The sequence below is a fragment of the Vipera berus genome, assembly GCF_964194415.1.
Source record: "Vipera berus genome assembly, chromosome: 1".
NCBI classification, from domain to species: Eukaryota; Metazoa; Chordata; class Lepidosauria; order Squamata; family Viperidae; genus Vipera; species Vipera berus.
Window position 1 is genome coordinate 185,054,624 of NC_138202.1, and position 19,265 is coordinate 185,073,888.

The 19,265-nt window shown below is 49.2% G+C and overlaps 1 protein-coding gene across 5 annotated transcripts in view; it reads right to left on the minus strand.

Annotated features, from left to right (window-relative positions):
• The window catches only part of LRRFIP1 (LRR binding FLII interacting protein 1), a 156,391-nt gene that overhangs the window by 35,138 nt on the left and 101,988 nt on the right, over window positions 1-19,265 (minus strand). For all 5 annotated transcript variants that reach the window (XM_081312984.1, XM_081312983.1, XM_081312982.1 and 2 more), the window contains exon 4: window positions 164-289. In XM_081312984.1, the coding sequence (XP_081169110.1) occupies window positions 164-289 (126 nt within the window). The remainder of the gene's footprint in view (window positions 1-163; window positions 290-19,265) is intronic.

Here is a 19,265-nt window from a genome sequence, read left to right on the forward strand (position 1 = left end):
ACAAGAAGACCTCCAAAGTCCCTTCCAGCCCTATGATTCTATGTTTCTAAGCTAGGGAAAGTATGATATGACTCTTCTCTACTGTATTCAGACCTCACTTTTATTTATATGGGACAGACCACAAACAAACTCTTTCAGCTTTCTTCATTGACAAAGACCTTACCTTAATTTCTGTAATAGATGTTTCCGTATCAATTGAAATAGAAGTATCCCCACTGCCTCGGCGAGAAAAGGTTTCACCTAGGGAGGCTAGGTTAGCTGTTGATAAGCTTGATGCAGTTTGGATTCCCTGCAATTACACACATGCACACACACGGGGGGGGGGGGTTTAAGTGATGTTTACAAGACAGTTTATTATAAATCTTTACAGATAGTTCTCGAGTTATGATCATAATGAAGTCTGCCCATTAGAGTTGAAAGTCAGAACAATGTTAAATGAACTTGCCTCACGTAACTAGCAGCCATTCATGCTCTCCCCAATGTCTTAGTTAAACAAATGTACAGGTCATTAGGTGAAGATCCTGAGAGACCTAGTGCAGGTACAGGTCCATCTGCCTCAGGCCTCCCAAGTCCTCATCCACCCCATGATACGGAGGCCTTGCATGCTGATCCACCACACAACTGACTTGGCAGCAAAAAACAATGGGGAAGGAAAACTGTGCATGCATGCCCTTTCCAATTCTGCCCCTGCCCTTCCTCCTGCCAAGGTGCCCTGCCTTTCTGAGACAAAAAAGGACCAGTTCCCTAGCCTTTCAAAGCTTTTTGTAGAAAAAAACAGCTTAGTCAACTACAGCACATGTGTTCCTGAAGGGCACAACAAAGACTTAAAGGAAAGCCCTAAATAGCTCCTAGAGGCAGTCAGATGAACAGATCTGCCATCAAATCTACTTCACTGTGATAGCAGCATGCTATAAAGAATGGAAAGCATGCTATAAAGAATGGAAATAATGATCCACCTGGAGACCTTTGTCTACTGTGGGGACTGTGCACAGAATGTCCATTCACAAGAACAAAAAGGAGATGGAGACCTGAGGAGCCATTTCAAGACCTAGGAGCAGTGGGGGCTACCCCAAACTGCAGGAAGGGATAGAAGCCCTGGAAGACCAACCAAAGTCCAGGTGGTCCACAGGGATCAGAAAGATGGAAGAGAACCTCCAGGATAACTTTTGCCCAGGGGAGTCGAGGAAACTGCCACAAAGCACCATGCACTGAAGACAAGTGCAGAGCAGCAGAGGGTGAGTAATATTTGAATAGGCTTCATGAGGGATGCCTTAGATAAAATCAAGACCTGTGGCGGCTAAAAGTGACCTGCACTGCCACCAGCTTAAATGACCAAGACAACACCCACACCATCTGTGGCTCCGCCCATCGCCCCACCAGCTCCAACACAGCATCCAGGGGTGGCCCAACTGGTCCAGCAACCCCCTCCTGAGAAGAGACCACAGACCATCAGCTCTGGGGGTGAAAGTTAACAGCAATCTAAAACAGCTGACATTATTCCTCAGCCAAGTATGGAACTACATGCAAGAATAGGGGGGTGAACTGCCAGGATGCTATGGGATATCATAGTGTTAGAGGGAGAAGCAGCTGAATGGATGGTAGCTGTCATGCCTCCGTCTGAGCCTGAGTCTGAGAAAGACATGGAGTGTTTTGTTGAGGCCCAGGAGGGGGTGTCTGTGGCTTCAGAGGACTGTAGGGAAGAGCAGGCTGAGGCAGGCCAGGGCCCTTCAGGTGTGGAACACAGAAGGCAGAGTGCAGGTGAGAAGCAAGCTCCCCACACACACCTGATCCTAGAGCAAGGAGAGCAGAGAGGAGGAGAGAACAATGGAGGCAGTCTCAACTGCTCAGGAGGAGAGCGTCCCATCCCACTTCACAAGGCACATCTGGGGACTAAGATATAAGGAGATGCTGTGGGGTGGGGCATTTGCCGGGAACAAATGTGTTATCTTGAGATAGTGAATTGTGCTCTTGTCCAACCTGGACACTTTGAAATCTGGACCGGTTGGTTTCCTGCTTTACAACCACAGAAGACATTTCTAAGTCTCTCTTTGCAGATTGCAGGCAAGCCGAGAGTTAAAAGGACCATTTACGTTTTTGTGTTATCTGTCTTGCCTATGTGTGCATTTGTTGAACTCTTGCCAGCTTATGTGGGATCAAAGACTGTTTCCCTTGCCAGTCGACTGCTTTGCCTCTATTTGGGGCCCTGGGTCATCACATTTTGTTCCCAGCCTGCTCCCAATTGCTCCTTCAGACCAAGTTGGGCGACCATGGATCAGCTCCATGCAGAAAATGATCAGTTAAAACAGCAGGTGGCTCTCCTGACTGCACAGATGGCGCAGATGCAAGCAGCTCGGCCATGCCGCAGAAGCCCTGTTACAGTGCCAGAGAAATTTGATGGCTCACAGGCCCAATTTCCACCATTCTTTGGGCAGTGCCAGTTGTATATGAGCCTTTGACATGAGGACTTCCCCAATGACCAGGATAAGGTGGGGTTTGTGATAAACCTTTTGACTGGAACAGTGGCACCATTGGTACCACCTCCGGATGAGCCAATGCAGTTGGGAGCTGCATGACCTCGACTGATCCCAGCTGAAAAGGGTCTGCGCCATCACGAAGGCCTTTGCTTGTACTGTGGCGGTCCAGGCCATATGGCAGCCAAGTGTCCTGTGAAGGTACCCAAAGCCATGGAGGGAAACGGGCAGGGCTCAGCCTAGAGGGCTCAGTAGGTCGGGCTCGCTTGGAAACGGGCCAATCACCTCCACCCAAACAGACTCCGGTAAAGCACCTTGTGTTACCAGCAAATGTGTTCGTGCCTGGTCAAGGAGTGGTGGAGGTCCAGGCCCTAGTGGACTCAAGGGCTACTGTTAGGCATATGGTGATAGCCTACATAGTTGGGTTGAAAATATATAACTATAATATTGTGTCTTTAAGATGTTAATTGGCTGATGGGTGTGTAAGTGTTCTCATGGCCATAAGAGGGAGCTAGGAACGTAGCTTCTCTCTCTCTGCTCTCGCTGTTTTTCACTGTTCACTCTGATACTGCTATTGTTGGTTTACTACTGTGTTAAACCTAAACAACTGTGTTTTTGACCTCTGGACCGGTAAGAAGATTTTGTATTTGGATTACTACTTGGACTGTTACTATTGTGTATGACCTGGACTGTTTATTTTTGACCGTGCTTTGTTTTTCAACCACAAAGTAAAATATTTTTCTGTTTATCGCAACTCAGTGTCTCTTGTGGTTACTGTGTGACTATTACTGCTCTCAGTACCCTTCATTGTCTGTGCAACCTCTTGTAGTTCAAGGAGACTTCTGCACACTTACTGACAGCTACTGCCAATTTCATGGACTCGGCTTTTGCCGCGCAGTGGTCCATTCCCTAGCAGCAGTTGTCACCACTGGTGGGCAATTCTTACCTGAAGACACTTTCTAGAAGACAGTAAAGCTCCTTTTGAAGTGTGAACACATCATAAAAATTTAGAGGCTTTAAAGACATCCCGGAAGCTATCCCCAAAGCAAGCATAGTGGGCCAATACTTCAATCACTTCAACCTCACACTTCAAAACCTTTCTGAGGGGCTAAACTTTCTGATTGGTGCCCTCTAGCGATTACCCCAATACAATAGCTCAAAAAGGAAAGTCATAAGCCTCGTTATTCCTTCTAACCAGCTGGAAGTCCCCACCAGCAGCAGAGTCCAGAAAAAAATCTCCCTCCCCCCCAGATGGCTAATGACCTGCTAATAGCGCTAAAAGACCCTTGACTAAAGACTAGTGGTTAAAAGCCACCAAACAGACTGCACTATCCATGATGCTCTTACCTAGGTTGTGCTTGAAAACTAATATCCCCTAATCCTACAAAGGAGCCATACCTCCAAAAGAGTGGAACATTTTAGTAAAGTGCCAGTTCTGGTTGCCTTCCCTAAAGAAAGATATCGAACACTATGTCACTAACTGCCCCATCTACTCCTTGGAGAAAGGCAACCAGGGTAAACTCCTGGTCTCTTACAACCAGTGGCCAATCCCAGAGTACCTTGGAAAGAAATCTCTATGGACTTTATAATGGAGCTGCCAGAAAGCTCTGGAAATACAATGGTCCGAAATCCCATCAGCACATGTGCTAGTGAAACTTCCTGCAACATATCTACAGACTCCATGGTGTTCCTGAGAAGTTCCTCTCAGGCCACAGTTTTGGAAAGAGTGCCTAAAATTGCTAAGCACCTCACAAGGTTTCAGCTCCTTGCATCATCCTCAAATGAATGGAGGTTGTGAACACATGAATTCCGTTCTAGAACACTGCTACAATTATCAACAAAATAACTGGGATGACCTCCTCCCCTTCGCTGAAGTAGCTTACAACACTGTCCACAAAACCACTGGCTTTACACCATTTTGAGTAGTCACTGCCCAAGACTCTGTGGCCATGCCCAAATCACCCAAAACAACCCCACAAGATATATCACTTAACGATTGGATCAATACTGTTCAAAGCACTTTGCCAGTGGTGCGCAAAGTGCTAAAAGAAGTGCAAGATGCTTACAAAAAACAAGCCAATAAAAAATGGACTGAACAAAAGGATTTCAATGTGGGCGATGAAGTATACCTATCCACATTCACTCCAGACAACCCTCAAAGAAGCTCGGGTCGAAATACATCAGGCCTTTCCCCATCAACAAAATTATCAACCCAATCAATCAATCAGAATAGAGCCGAAAGGGATCTTTGGGTCTTCTAGTCCAACCCCTTGGTCAGAAGACCTTATACCATTTCAGACAAGTGACAGTCCAGTCTCTTCTTAAAAACCTCCAGTGATGAAGAAACATCTGATAGCAAACAGTTCCAGTTAATTGTCCTCACTTTTAGGAAGTTTCTCCCTAATTCCAGGTTGCTTCTCTCCTTGATTAGTTTCCATCCATTGTTTCTTGTCCTACCTACAGGTGCTTTGGTAAATAAGTTGACCCCCTTCTTTTTCTGGCAACCTCTCAAATACTGGAATAGTGCTATCATGTCCCCTCTAATCCATGTTTTCTTTAGATTAGCCAAACCCAAATCCTGCAACAGTTCTTCATATGTTTTAGTCTCCTGGCCTTTAATCATCTTAGTAGTTCTCCTTTGCACTTTTTCCAAAGTCTCTACATCATTTTTGTAATGTGGTGACCAAAACTGGATGCAGTATTACAGGCGGGGTTTTACTAAGGCTTTATAAAGCAGTACTAATACGTCACATGAATTTGACTCTATGCCTCTGTTTACACAAACAAGGATTATATTAGCTTTTTTGGCTGCTGCCACACACTGCTGGCTCATATTTAAGTGATTGTCTACTAGAACTCCAAGGTTCCTCTTGCAGTTACTGCTTTTGAGTCAGATTTCGCCTAATCTGTACTTGTACCTTTGGTTTTTCCTGCATAAGTGTAAAGCCTTGCTTTTCTCCACATTACATTTCATGATGTTGGATAAAGCCCATTGTTCAGATCTGTCAAGATCTATAATAATCATGATCATGATCATAATCATAATCATAATAATAAAGTTGGAAGGGACCTTGGAGGTATCTAGTCCAACCCCCTGCTCAGGCATAAAACCCTATAGGATTTCAGACAAATGGCTGTCCAGTCTCTTCTTAAAAACTTCCAGTGTTGGAGCATTTACCACTTCTGGAGGCAGGTTGTTCCACTGATTAATTGTTGTAACTGTCAGGAAGTTTCTCCTTAGTTCTAGGTTGCTTCTCTTCTTGATTAGTTTCCATCCGTTGCTTCTTGTCCTGCCTTCAGGAGCTTTGGAGAATAGCTTGATTCCCTCTTCCTTGTGGGAGATATTGGAACACTTCCTTCCCTGAGATATTGGAACACTGCTATCATGTCTCCCCTCATCCTTCTCTTCATTAAACTACACATACCCAATTCCAGCAACCGTTCCTCATATGTTTTAGCCTCCAGACCTCTAATCATCTTTGTTGCTCTTCTCTGCACTCTTTCTACAGTCTCAACATCTTTTTTACATCATGGTGACCAAAACTGGATGCAGTATTCCAGGTGTGACCTTACCAAGGCATTGTAAAGTGGTGTTAATACTTCATGTGATCTTGATTCTATCCCTCTGTTAATGCAGCCTAACACTGGGTTTGGTTTTTTTGGCAGCTGCAACACACTGCTGGCTCATATTTAAGTGATTGTCTACTAGGACTCCGGGATCCCTCTCAAAGTCATTACTATCGAGCAAGGTACCACCTATACTATACCTGTACATTTGGTTTTTCTTGCCAAAATGTAGAAACTTATTTTTTTCACCATTGCATTTCATTTTGTTAGATAGCGCCCAGAGTTCCAGTTTGTTCAGACGCTCCTGTATCTTAAGACTATCTCCTGGAGTGTTGGCTATTCCTGCCAGCTTGGTGTTGTCTGCAAATTTGATGAGTTCCCCATCTATCACCTCGTCCAAATCATTGATAAAGATGTCAAAGAGCACTGGGCCTAGAACAGAGCCCTGGGGCACCCCAGTACACACTTCCTTCCTTGTAGATGCGGTTCCATTGAGGACCACATACTGAGTACAGGCAGTCAGCCAGCTACGAATTCATCTGGTGTTGATTCTGTCTAACCCACATTTTTCTATCTTATCAAGTAGTAGGATGTGATCTACTTTATCAAATGCCTTACTGAAGTCCAAGTAAATTATATCCACAGCATTCCTTTGGTCCATTAATTTTGTCACTTGGTCAAAGAATGCAATAAGATTTATCTGGCATGATCTGTTTTTAACAAACCCATGTTGGCTTTTAGTAATGACTTTGTTTGCATCTAGGTGTTCACTGATTTGTTGTTTATCTTTTCTAGAATCTTCCCAGGTATTGAGGTCAGGCTGATAGGTCTGTAGTTTCCTGGATCTATTTTTTCCCCTTTTTTGAAGATGGGAACTACATCAGCTCTTTTCCAGTGCTCTGGTAGTTCCCCAGTGCTCCAGGATCTTTGAAAAATATAGTTCAGTGGTTCTAAGATCACATCTGCCAGTTCCTTGAGAAGCTTGGGGTGTAATCCATCTGGTCCTGGTGATTTGGACTCGTCTAGGATAGATAGGTGCTCACTTACCATTTTCTTGCCTATCTTGTGTTTTTAATCTATTTTTTATGATACTGTTTTTGATAGGTTGGACTGTTTTTTTCCCTTTCCTCACTTCATCTTTGCATGCTCGGACTATTTGCTGATATTCTGCTTTAGTTATGTGCCCCTCTTTCCACTTTTTATACTTGCCCTTTTTGTCTTTCAATTTATCAGAGAGTTCTCCACCATTCCAGGCATTGTTCCCAGCCGCAACTCCATGGGCCCCAAACATCAGCTGGTTGGGGCCTTCCAGAGCGCGGCCTTTCAGGGCGTGGCTCCTCCGGGCCTTCTAAGTTCTTCCAGGCCCCGCCGGTCTCCATCGGAACCACTAAGCTGATAACAGGTGCCACACAGAGCCCAGAGGACAGCTCTTCCGGGCTCCTCCAGTCCGACCAACTCTGCTGGGCTTCACTGGGCTTCACCGGGCTTCACCGGCTCGCCCAAAGCCCCTCCGAGGGCCGCCAAGGCCACTGAGGATGCCGAGCCTCCCGGAGCAAGAGAAGCAGACAAACGAAGGACCGGAGCAAACGGAGGACCGTACTGCCGCCGGAACCGCTGCCGCTGCCGGCGAAACGCCGCCACCTGTTGTGACTCAGGGCCAGCCTGTGGGTCCGACAGCCGGCTCCGATGTATCGGAGGACTCAGATGTGGGGGAGGAGGGAAACGAACCGGCTGATGATGATTTGGAGGCTTTGCAGAGTCCTCAGCCGGGGACCTCTTCTCAGCTGTGTGAGCCCGAGAGTGCGGAGGATGATGACCCACAGCTGGCCCTGTTCAAGGACGCCCGACGCAGGAGGCAGACGAGCAGGGACAAACAAAGAAAGACTATGGGACTCCTCGGGAGGAGGCACAGGGAGACCACGCCCTGAGCTCTCTATAAAAGAAGTGTTTGGGGAGGGGCTGGTTGCTGAAAGCAACTTTTCCGCTTGAGAAGACAAGCTCTTGTGTTTTTGTTAACTGCGTAATTAAATCTTGGCAGAAGCCTTTTAGCCTTGGACGCTTTCCAGACTCTTCTTTTAATTAGGGGTTGCGAGAAGAGGGCTGGTTCAGAACAGTTTGCTTTCAGCCACCCACCCCTTAATACTACGATGGAGCAGCTTCTTGCCGAGAATGCCCAGCTCAACCAGCAACTCACCTTGCTGGCCACTCAGGTGGCACAACTGCAGGCTCAGGTACATGCTGCCCCCCCACCCAGGAGGAAATGTCAGATAGCTATGCCGGATAAATTTGCTGGTAAACCAGAACTGTTTCCTGCCTTCCTGGGACAATGCCAGCTTTTTATCAGCGTGAGAGCAGCTGATTTCCCCACTGACCGAGATAAGGTGGGATTCGTGTTGAGCCTTCTGTCGGGAGATGCAGCTCGTTGGGGCACGCCTCTGTTGGCACAGCCTAGCCCTTTGTTGGATAACTTTGGGGGGTTTTGTGACCATATGCGCCTCATGTACGAGGACCCGATTAAGGCGCAGACCGCCACCCGACGTCTGAAAGCTTTGAGGCAGGGTCAGCGCCCCCTACAGGCCTATATCAGCGATTTCCGGCTGCTTAGCCAGGATTCCGCCTGGAATGAGGCTGCGCTCGTGGATGCCTTTCAGGATGGCTTGTCAGAGGAGATGTTGGATGAGCTGGCCCGCGTGGACATTCCCTCAGACCTGAATGGGCTGATCCATCTTTGTCTGCGGATCGATGCCCGGCTGCAGCAGCGTAAGAGTCGCCGTGCCACCCCACAGACCCCTGCCGCCCCTGTTGTGCGGGAGCCCCCAGTCCAGAGGGAGGAGCCAATGGAGCTGGGTGCCGCCAGGTCCCGTCTATCGGTGACGGAAATGGACAGACGACGATCGGAGGGGTTGTGTTTTTACTGTGGGGACCCTGGACATTTGGCTGCTTCTTGCCCGAAGAAGCGTCAGCGGGCGTCAGTGACCAAGCCTGCCCCGAGAAAGTCCCCTGCTTTGCTATCGGGAAACGGCCCGAGCCCGATCTAGACGGTGTGAAAGATCGGGCGACCCACAACGATCACGCCGAGCGACGCCGTTCCGACGGTGCCTGTGAACCTCCACGGCATTTGATTTTGGAGGCACGACTGATCCTTCCTGGCAAGCCAGAGGGGATTCCGGTCCATGCCTTAATTGACTCTGGGGCTACCACTAACTTTATGGATTCGGCCTTTGTGGCCAAATGGGCTGTTCCCCAGTGTCCGGTGGATCCGCCCATGCTTGTGGAGACCATCGATGGTCGAGTGCTCCTGTCCGGGCCTATCACGGCCGCCACGCAACCCGTGTGTATGGCCATCAGTACCCATGTGGAGGCCATTCAGTTTTACGTCACTTCGGATCTGCACTTCCCCGTGGTCTTGGGACTGGCGTGGCTCCGGGCGCATGATCCACAGATCTATTGGTCTCAGAACTTGGTCACCTTCCCAAGTTTGCAGTGCGTGGACCACACCCGCCATATCTGTGCCGGCCAGGTGGAGGGTTCCTCAGGGGTTTCCTTGCCTCCCGTACTGTCCGACTTTGCTGACGTGTTCAGCGAGTCAGAGGCGGACCAATTACCCCCGCACAGGCCCTACGACTGCTCCATTGACCTAGTCCCTGATGCGCCTCTCCCAGTGGGGCGTTTGTACTCCATGTCGGAGCCCGAGTTGGCTGCATTGCGGGACTTCCTGACAAAGAACTTGGCTCGTGGTTTCATCCGGCCCTCGTCCTCGCCAGTGTCTGCGCCCGTGCTCTTCGTCAAAAAGAAGTCGGGCGAGTTACGACTTTGCTGTGACTACCGGAAACTCAATGCCATCACGGTGCGTAACCGCTACCCGCTGCCCCTCATCCCCGAGCTCTTGGACCGACTCCGGGAGGCTAAGATCTTCACGAAACTGGACCTGCGTGGAGCTTACAACCTCGTCAGGGTTCGGCCGGGTGATGAGTGGAAGACGGCGTTTGGTACTCGCTATGGACATTTCGAGTACACGGTGATGCCGTTTGGCCTGACCAACGCCCCCGCTGTGTTTCAGCATTTTATGAACGACATCTTTCGGGATCTGTTGGACCAGTTTGTTGTGATTTACCTGGACGACATCCTGATTTACTCCCCGTCGCGTGAAGCGCATCATCAGCATCTCCGTCAGGTCCTGCAGCGCCTCCGGAAACATCGGCTGTTTGCCAAGTTGGAGAAGTGCCAGTTCTACCAGGTGACCATTGATTTCTTGGGCCACCGCATTTCTCCTGAGGGCATCGCCATGGATCCAAGTAAAGTTGAGTCGTTGCAGAGTTGGCAACCCCCGCGTCGCGTGAAGGATGTTCAGCGACTTCTTGGATTTGCCAACTACTATCGGACATTCATCCCTGGCTTTGCTGCCTTGACAGCCCCCCTCACCCGGCTCCTGCAGAAGAAGACTCGGTTCCAGTGGAACGCCCCCGAACAACAGGCGTTCCAAGCTTTGAAGGACGCCTTCATGAAGGAGCCCATCTTGAAGCATCCTGACCCGCAACGGCCGTTTGTCGTGGAGGCGGACGCCTCCGACATTGCCATTGGGGCCGTGTTACTCCAGGCAGCGACGCCCAACGGTACCCTTTTCCCTTGCGCGTATCACTCTCGGAAATTGAATCCCTCGGAGCGCAACTATACCATCTGGGAGAAGGAGCTGCTGGCCATCAAGGCGGCGTTCGAGGCTTGGAGGCATCATCTGGAGGGGGCGCGGCATCAGATCGAGGTCCGGACGGACCACAAGAATCTGGAAAGCCTGCAGACCGCTCGGAATTTGAACCAACGCCAGATCCGGTGGTCCCTCTTCTTTGCGAGGTTTGACTTCCGGGTGCGGTACATACCAAGCGGGCACAACCAGAGAGCGGATGCTCTGTCCAGGAAGCCCGAGTACACCCGAGTGGAAGACAAGCTTCCGCCCAGGACAGTGATCCCCGTCGAGTCTTTTGCTGCGGTACGGGAGCCGGTGGATATACGGGCTCGGATCCGGGAGGCGCAGCAGCAGGAGGCGTGGGTGGCTCAGCGGAAGGAAGAGGTGGGGCCAGATTCGCCTTGGTCGGTCACGGATGGACTCCTGTATTATCGTGACCGGCTCAACCCGGTCGCCTATCGTTTAACTCTGCCACGTTCCCTGCGCGTGCACCCCGTCTTCCATCGGTCCTTGCTGGTCCCCGAACGACCGGCCTGTCCACTTCGCCAGGCGGAACCTCCACCATCAGGAACTCGTGATGGAGGCAGCACCCCCGAGTACGAGGTCGCCAGCATCAGGGATTCCCGCTGGCTGAAAGGTCGCTTCCAGTACCTGATCGAGTGGAAAGGGTACGGGCCGGAGGACTTCACATGGGAAGACGCGACCGCCGTTCATGCCCCTGCGTTGGTGACTGCTTTTCACGAACAGTTCCCATCCCGACCGCATCCGGATCGGCAGACCCGGGGGAAGGGCCCTGCGGTGCGGGATAGTGTTGTGACTCAGGGCCAGCCTGTGGGTCCGACAGCCGGCTCCGATGTATCAGAGGACTCAGATGTGGGGGAGGAGGGAAACGAACCGGCTGATGATGATTTGGAGGCTTTGCAGAGTCCTCAGCCGGGGACCTCTTCTCAGCTGTGTGAGCCCGAGAGTGCGGAGGATGATGACCCACAGCTGGCCCTGTTCAAGGACGCCCGACGCAGGAGGCAGACGAGCAGGGACAAACAAAGAAAGACTATGGGACTCCTCGGGAGGAGGCACAGGGAGACCACGCCCTGAGCTCTCTATAAAAGAAGTGTTTGGGGAGGGGCTGGTTGCTGAAAGCAACTTTTCCGCTTGAGAAGACAAGCTCTTGTGTTTTTGTTAACTGCGTAATTAAATCTTGGCAGAAGCCTTTTAGCCTTGGACGCTTTCCAGACTCTTCTTTTAATTAGGGGTTGCGAGAAGAGGGCTGGTTCAGAACACCACCGAGAACGCCGCTGCCACCGCCAAAAACACCGCCACTGCCGCCAATGGCCCGAAAATGGCCCAAAAACGGGAACGCCACCGCCGCCGAAATGCCGCCACCGAAAATGGCCCAAAAACAGCCCAAAAACGGCCACCGCCGCCGCCGAGAACGGCAAGCCGACAGCCCCGTTGTCTGCCGCTCCTGGCCCCCAACACAGAGGGCACAAAAGGCACCTCTGAGGGGCTCCTAAGGGACGCCTAACAGCTGGAGCTCACAAAGCTCAGCCTCACATGTCCGCCATCTTGGGCATGCGTAGTAGAAAGGCCCCTCTTTCCATTTTTTGTACTTATTCTTTTTGTCTTTCAGTTTATCAGAGAGATCTTTGTGCAGCCATGCTGGTTTTGTTCTTGGATTTCTTGTTTTTCTTTTCTTTTTCAGTGGTATTGTGCAGGACTAGGCTTTTATGATCATAATGTTCAGAGTTTTTCACGCTTCTTGAGTTGTTTTCATCCATGGAATTTTTCTTAGGCTCTTTCTGAGTTTGTTAAAATCAGCTCTTTTAAAGTTTAAGACACTAGCTGTATTATGTTCTATTGCTTGTGTTTGCATAATATTGAATTCCAGTATGACATGGAAGTTCTGGCAAGTTCAATTCTCTCTATCACTTCTTCATTATTAGTAAGAATTAGGTCCAGTATAGCTTTTCCTCTAGTTCCCTCCTCTGTTGGATGACAAAGTTGTCAGCTAAGTTGGTTAGGAATCTAGTGAATCTCCCATTTGCTGCAGAGTTTGTCTCCCAGTTGATATCAGGGTAGTTAAAGTCTCCCATTACTACTGTGGTATGTTTTCTACATACATTCGTTAACTGATTTGCAAAACAATCTATTTCTTCTGCTTGGTTGGGTGGCCTCTAGTATGTCCCTATAGCAATGTTATTCTTTTTTTCCTATTATATTAACCCATGTGGTGCCAAACTTTAGAGCTGTTACAAAACACGCAGACAGAAGGTTTTTATGTTGCCGTTTTTTCATCAGCGGCAGAGCCCTCCGTATCAGAAATCAGCTCCGAGATTTCCGGCACCTTCGGAACGGCCTCGGCAGAGCCTGGAAGAGCCTGGAAGGCCCGGAAGAGCTGCAATTTATATAGCGCCGATCAGCTGATTATCGGAGCCGATGGAGCTGCAGCTTAGAACGGCACTTGAAGTGCCGAAATATCGGAAGAATGACAACAACGTCTGGACCGGCTGGCGGGGAGGAGAACTGAAATGCCCTGGCCACTCCGACATGGGAATCCACAGCCCAGTGATGGAATGCAGGCAGTTTGAGCCGCAGACCATTGGGCGACACAGCTCATCTTTACATCGTTCACGCTCCGTGAGGCCAGCTAGACCAAATGGAAGATCTACAGGGATTTTAATTTTTCCCCCTACTTGCCCTAATAAATCCAGAGACACAGGGTTTGGCGAGCTGAATGTGGACCTGTTTAGTCCATTTAGTCTATCTAAACTAGCACTGTCCTGCCAATTATACCTGGGAGCTCTGGTTTTATGGCTCCTTTACCATGATGGGGCATGCTGGACTCGAAGCTGTTGGTGCTCAGCCAGCCGATTTTGGTTCCACTTATCGCCTAACCCTCTCCTGATACAGAAAAGAATATGTGCAGCCGGAAGACCTTTCCATTTTATTATTCAGCTGGCTGTTATGCCTTTGACCAATAGCTGCTTAATTCCTCTGTCTGACATACCCCCAAAGGACTCAGGAAGACCCGGGTATAAAGTCACTGTGAGAGAGTGGCTTAGACTTTCCATCTGCTACCCCCCTAGAGGTGAGAGACCTATGGGGGTGTGCCTTACCCTAGGCGTATATTCCAAGCCGCTTCCCGGATCAAGCCTATGACCGTCGTGAGAGAACGGTGGCTGACCTGCTCCAGAGATTTAACCAGCTTGAGTGGCAGTGGAGCTTGTTTGACGGTCTGGATATCTGCCCACTTTCTGACTTTAAATCCTCCTGATCAATCATGGAATCGCCTATTGCTGGACCTTATGAACAATTATGACTCGCCTTTGTTACGCTAGCACAGACTTATTCACTCTCAGGGATGCCCCCTCTTCCTGGGTGCGACCCGCCTCTTTCTCCACTTCTCTTGATGACGGACCCAATTATTGGGACCCCAAGAGATGGTTGGGCAGGGACAGGGACCTCCGATATAAATCCAATAAGAGATCCCTGGTTTATTTTTTAGCTAAATTTTTTGTGGGGTTAAGGAGAGGGGAGGGATTACAGGTTCGGCTGGATACTGGGGGGTGTCCACCAACCGCTATTCAGGCCAGGCCTGAGATTGATCACGCTGAGATGGAGCTTGGACTGGCTACCCCCGGGGCCCCGAAACGGGGTGTGGGATTACCTATTCCCGCGACGTTAGGGAATGGTAGTAGGTGTACGAACAGAGGGCCGCATCAACATCCGGGAGTGCATCCCCGCTATCTTCAAGCGGTGATGTGCTCCAACCCTCTGGTTTCGGCCCGTGGTTCCGGGAGCGAAGATAAGCAACCACCTGAGCTCAGGCTTGTATATCTTAACGCCAGGTCCGTAGTTAATAAAGCTCCTCTCATCTGGGATTTAGTTGAGGGAGAATATGCGGATCTGGCTTGCATTACGGAGACCTGGTTAGGACCAGAGGGTGGTGTCCCTTTGGTGGATCTTTGCCCACCAGGTTTCCGGGTGCTACACAGACCTCGGGCTCAGGGAAGAGGCGGGGGAGTGGCGGTAGTGGTGAGGGAGAGCCTATATCCGCGGAGGCCACTGTTGTCCAAATAGCCGGGTGTGAGTCTCTCCTCCTAAGATGTGGCCCTAAGGCTCAGTTGGGCTTGCTGCTGGTGTACCTTTCACCTAGTCGCATAGCGGCAGCCCTGCCTGAGCTTCTTGTCATCCTCTCGGGACTGGTGGTTGAGTTCCCCAAATTTATGATCTTGGGTGACTTCAACCTACCATCCCTGGGGGGATCATCTGAGTTAGCTCAGGAGTTCATGGCTTCCATGACGGCCATGGACCTGACGCAGGTAATCCAGGGCCCGACTCATGTGGGGGGTCACACGCTCGATTTGATTTTCCTATCTGGACAGTGGTTAGATGATCTGGGTGGGGGTTTCCCAATTGTTACGCCCCTGTCATGGACTGATCATCATCTCCTGCGGCTGACCTTCTGTTTTGCCACTCCCCGTCATGGGGTTACTGAACCAATGAGATGGTACCGCCCCAGACGCCTAATGGACCCTGAGCGGTTCCAAACAGTGCTTGGGTCCCCACCTGCCTCCTTTGCTCATAGCTCGGCCAATGCCATGGTGGAAGCCTGGGAAAAGGCAGCCACGGAAGCACTCGACCGAGTTGTACCCATGCGGCCCCTGACCCCGTGCAGATCCCAGTGGGCTCCATGGTTTTCTACGGAGCTCTGGGAGATGAAACGTTGGAGATGGGGCCTAGAGAGCTGTTGGAGATCCAGCCGATCCGAATCTGACCGATCGCGACTAAGGTCCCTTACGAGGTCTTATCTCGCGGCGTTGAGGAGGGCAAGGTCTAATTACTTTGCTACCCTTATCGTGTCCGCAGATAATCGCCCGACCGCCCTGTTTAGGGTGACCCACTCCCTCCTTAATCAAGAGGTGAGGGAGGATCCCTTACAGGGTCGTGCCGAGGAATTTAGCCAACATCTGCTGGACAAAATTGCTCGGATCCGGACCAGTTTGGATTCCGACTGGGCAGAATCTGACGATGAGAACATGGACAGTCTTGTTGATGTTATCTGGGAAGAGTTCGATCCTGTGACTCTGGACGAGGTAGACAAGATCATGAGGAAACTGAGCTCCACTACGTCCTTATTGGACCAGTGCCCCTCCTGGCTGGTTTATGCGGCTCGGGATGGGACACAAGGCTGGATCCATGCAGTGATAACTGCTTCATTGAAAGAGGGCAGTTTTCCCGCCGCCTTGAAAGAAGTGGTGGTGAGACCCCTCCTTAAAAAGCCTGTCCTGGACCCAGCTGTTTTAAACAACTTTCGTCCGGTCTCCAACCTTCGCTTTCTTGCGAAGGTTGTTGAGAGCGTAGTGGCGCATCAACTTCCTCTGTTCCTGGAAGATGCTGATTATCTAGACCCGTACCAATCAGGTTTCAGGCCCGGACACAGCACGGAGACGGCATTGGTCGCTCTGATGAATGATCTCTGGCGAGCTCAGGTCAGGGGTTGTTCCTCTGTCCTAGTCCTATTAGACCTCTCAGCGGCTTTTGATACCATCGACCATGGTATCTTACTGCGGCGTCTCAGGAGGTTGGGAGTGGGAGGCACTGTTTTTCAGTGGTTCTCCTCCTACCTTCTGGAACGTTCACATTCGGTGTTGGCGGGTAGGCAGAGATCGACCCCGAGACCTCTCGTTTATGGAGTTCCTCAGGGGTCGGTCCTCTCACCTCTCCTGTTTAACATCTATATGAAGCCGCTAGGTGAGATCATCCGTGGTTTTGGAGTTGGGTATCATCAGTATGCTGATGATACCCAGCTTTTCATCTCGACCCCAAACCACCCCAGTGATGCCCTCGACGTGATGTCCCGTTGCCTGGAAGCGGTCCGGGTCTGGATGGGGAGGAACAGGCTTCAACTCAACCCAGACAAGACTGAATGGCTGTACATACCGGCATCTCAGGAAATTCAGATTATTCCCTCTATTGGGGGTGAGTTACTACCCCCCGTAGATAAGGCTCGCAATTTGGGTGTCCTCTTAGATTCACAGCTCTCCTTAGAAGATCATATAGGAGCTGTGACTAGAGGGACCTTCGCCCAGGTTCGTCTGGTGCGCCAGTTGCGACCCTATCTGGACCTGGATGCCTTGCGTACAGTCACTCATGCACTTGTGACCTCTTGTTTAGACTATTGCAATGCTCTCTACATGGGGCTGCCCTTGAGGACCACTCAGAAGCTTCAGCTAGTACAGAATGCAGCCGCGCGAGTTCTTTTGGGGGTCTCCCGATACTCCCATGTTACACCTCTGCTCCGTGAGCTGCATTGGCTTCCAGTTGCCTTCTGGGTAAAATTCAAGGTGCTGGTGATGACATACAAAGCCCTACATGGCATGGGTCCGGATTACCTATGGGAGCACCTACTGCCGGCGTCAACTTCCCTCCGTCCTGTACGCTCCCACAGAGAGGGCCTCCTCAGGGTACCACCGGTCAGAGAATGTCGACTGGTGACCCCCAGGGGGAGAGCATTCTCGGTGGGCGCACCAGTCCTTTGGAACCGCTTACCGGCTGAACTACGGATGGCCCCTGACCTTCGCTCCTTCCGGCGTGATCTAAAAACTTATCTATTCGAAGAAGCCGGCCTGGTCTGATGGGTTTGGGGTTTTAACATTATTTTTTAACTAACTTACTACATTGGGCACAATCATTTAACTTTAAATCTTGTATCCTGTATTCTTATTTTTATTGCCCTGTATACTGCCCTGAGTCCTTTGGGAGAAGGGCGGTATATAAATCAAATAAATAAATAAATAAATAAATAAATAAATAAACCAACTGATTTGAACCTTATTGCACACTACCAAGATGACCAAGGGGAGGAAGGCCTGGGAGAAGGGAAAAATCAATGGGTTTATGTGGGAATCCTCAGATGTGGCTTTGTTTATGCTGTAACCACTTGGCTTTAGTAAAAGTATATCTTTCACTACAAATTGAATCAAGAATCTTTATTTCCTAAATGCCAAAGCTGGGACAGGCCTGACAGTTTTTCTCCTGGCTTGCTGCACAAAAAGCAAAAAAAAAAAAAGTTTGCAAGGAACCAGCTGCTCTCCTGTTTTGGTTTTGCTGCACATGTTGTGTTCTAGCCTAAATTTTATTAACTGAGTTTTTTCTGTCTCATGACAAAAAACTGCAGAAAGATCTTTGCTTGCTTACGTCTGTCAACTACTCTTCAGCTTGGAGTCAAGGAAAGGTTTTTAAAAGGGACAGAAATTGGAGAGCAGAGATGGGGAGTTTAGTTTTAGCACCTAATTTGGGGGGGGCTGTCCTTGAGGCTTTGGTTTCTGAGTCTGATGACGACAACAGGAAGCCAGCTCCTGAAATGTCCTTGGAAGGTGAGCCGTTGGCATCAATTGAACAGCCAATGAGCAGGCAGAGGAGGTGGGTCCAGCTGGCAGGCAGAGGAAACAGCTACTGCTCATACACAATAAAGAAGGTGATCAGCTGTCATTGTTACACAATGAGGAAGACAAACTGCCAACCTCTTCTGATGCATAGGCAGAGCATAGGGAGGAATAGCAGAGGTCAGCTTGGCTAAGCAAGAGGAAGCAGCCCTGGCTTCCCAAATAAGACACACTGGGCTGTTCTTATTTAAGAAAAAAATTGAGTAAGGATTGATGTTTCCATGCCTTGCAGTGTCTTAACTTTGTCTTGTCTTTCCTAGTCTTGCCGATCTCACCCCTTTGCCCCATGCTTATGATCCTGACTGATCAACAACGTCTTCTGAGCATTGGAATGCAGGACTTTTACTGATTTTTTATATAATCACCTTAATACTTGGTAAACAGTGTGTTGTATTTACAAAACAATCAATAACAATTAATTTCTATAATTCTATAATCCATATAATGGCTGTCAATGCTGCAAACATTGACATGTTTTTGCACTGACAATATACGAGACAGCCTTTTTTTTAAACTGCTTCGCTTTGAATCTTGAAGAGAGGGAAACTTCAACGGCTATGTTGCGAAGATAAGATTAAGCCGCACGCAGAAGGGGAAGTGTAACTTCATATGTAAAACTAATTGGTGAATGTGATTTATGATGTGTAATTAGGGGAGGGAGATTGTGCAGGATATGATGAATCAAGGGGAAGAGAGGTAATATTCTGGCATCCCTCCATGACAGCCGATGTTTCGTTTCATTACTAAGACTTTTTAGATAAATAACATGCCTGCAATTTGTTTGAATTGTCTCATTTATCAGAACCATGACAATGGCTTTGCTTGCTTTTCTCTTCTTCCAATAATATTCTCTTTTGCCAACCTTAAATTAATACATTTCTTATTATTTATTTATTTTTTTAAATTCCATTTATATCCCGCCCTTCTCCAAAGACTCAGGGCGGCTTACAAGCTTAGTAGTCATTGCATAAATGACAATTAAATCTAGACATTTTTCTCATGTTTCTGCAAATAATAACATCAATATAAAACTTCTTTTCTAATTGATCATCTTTATTGCCTCATCATAGATCCTGTTTACAAAATTCTTATTTAAAT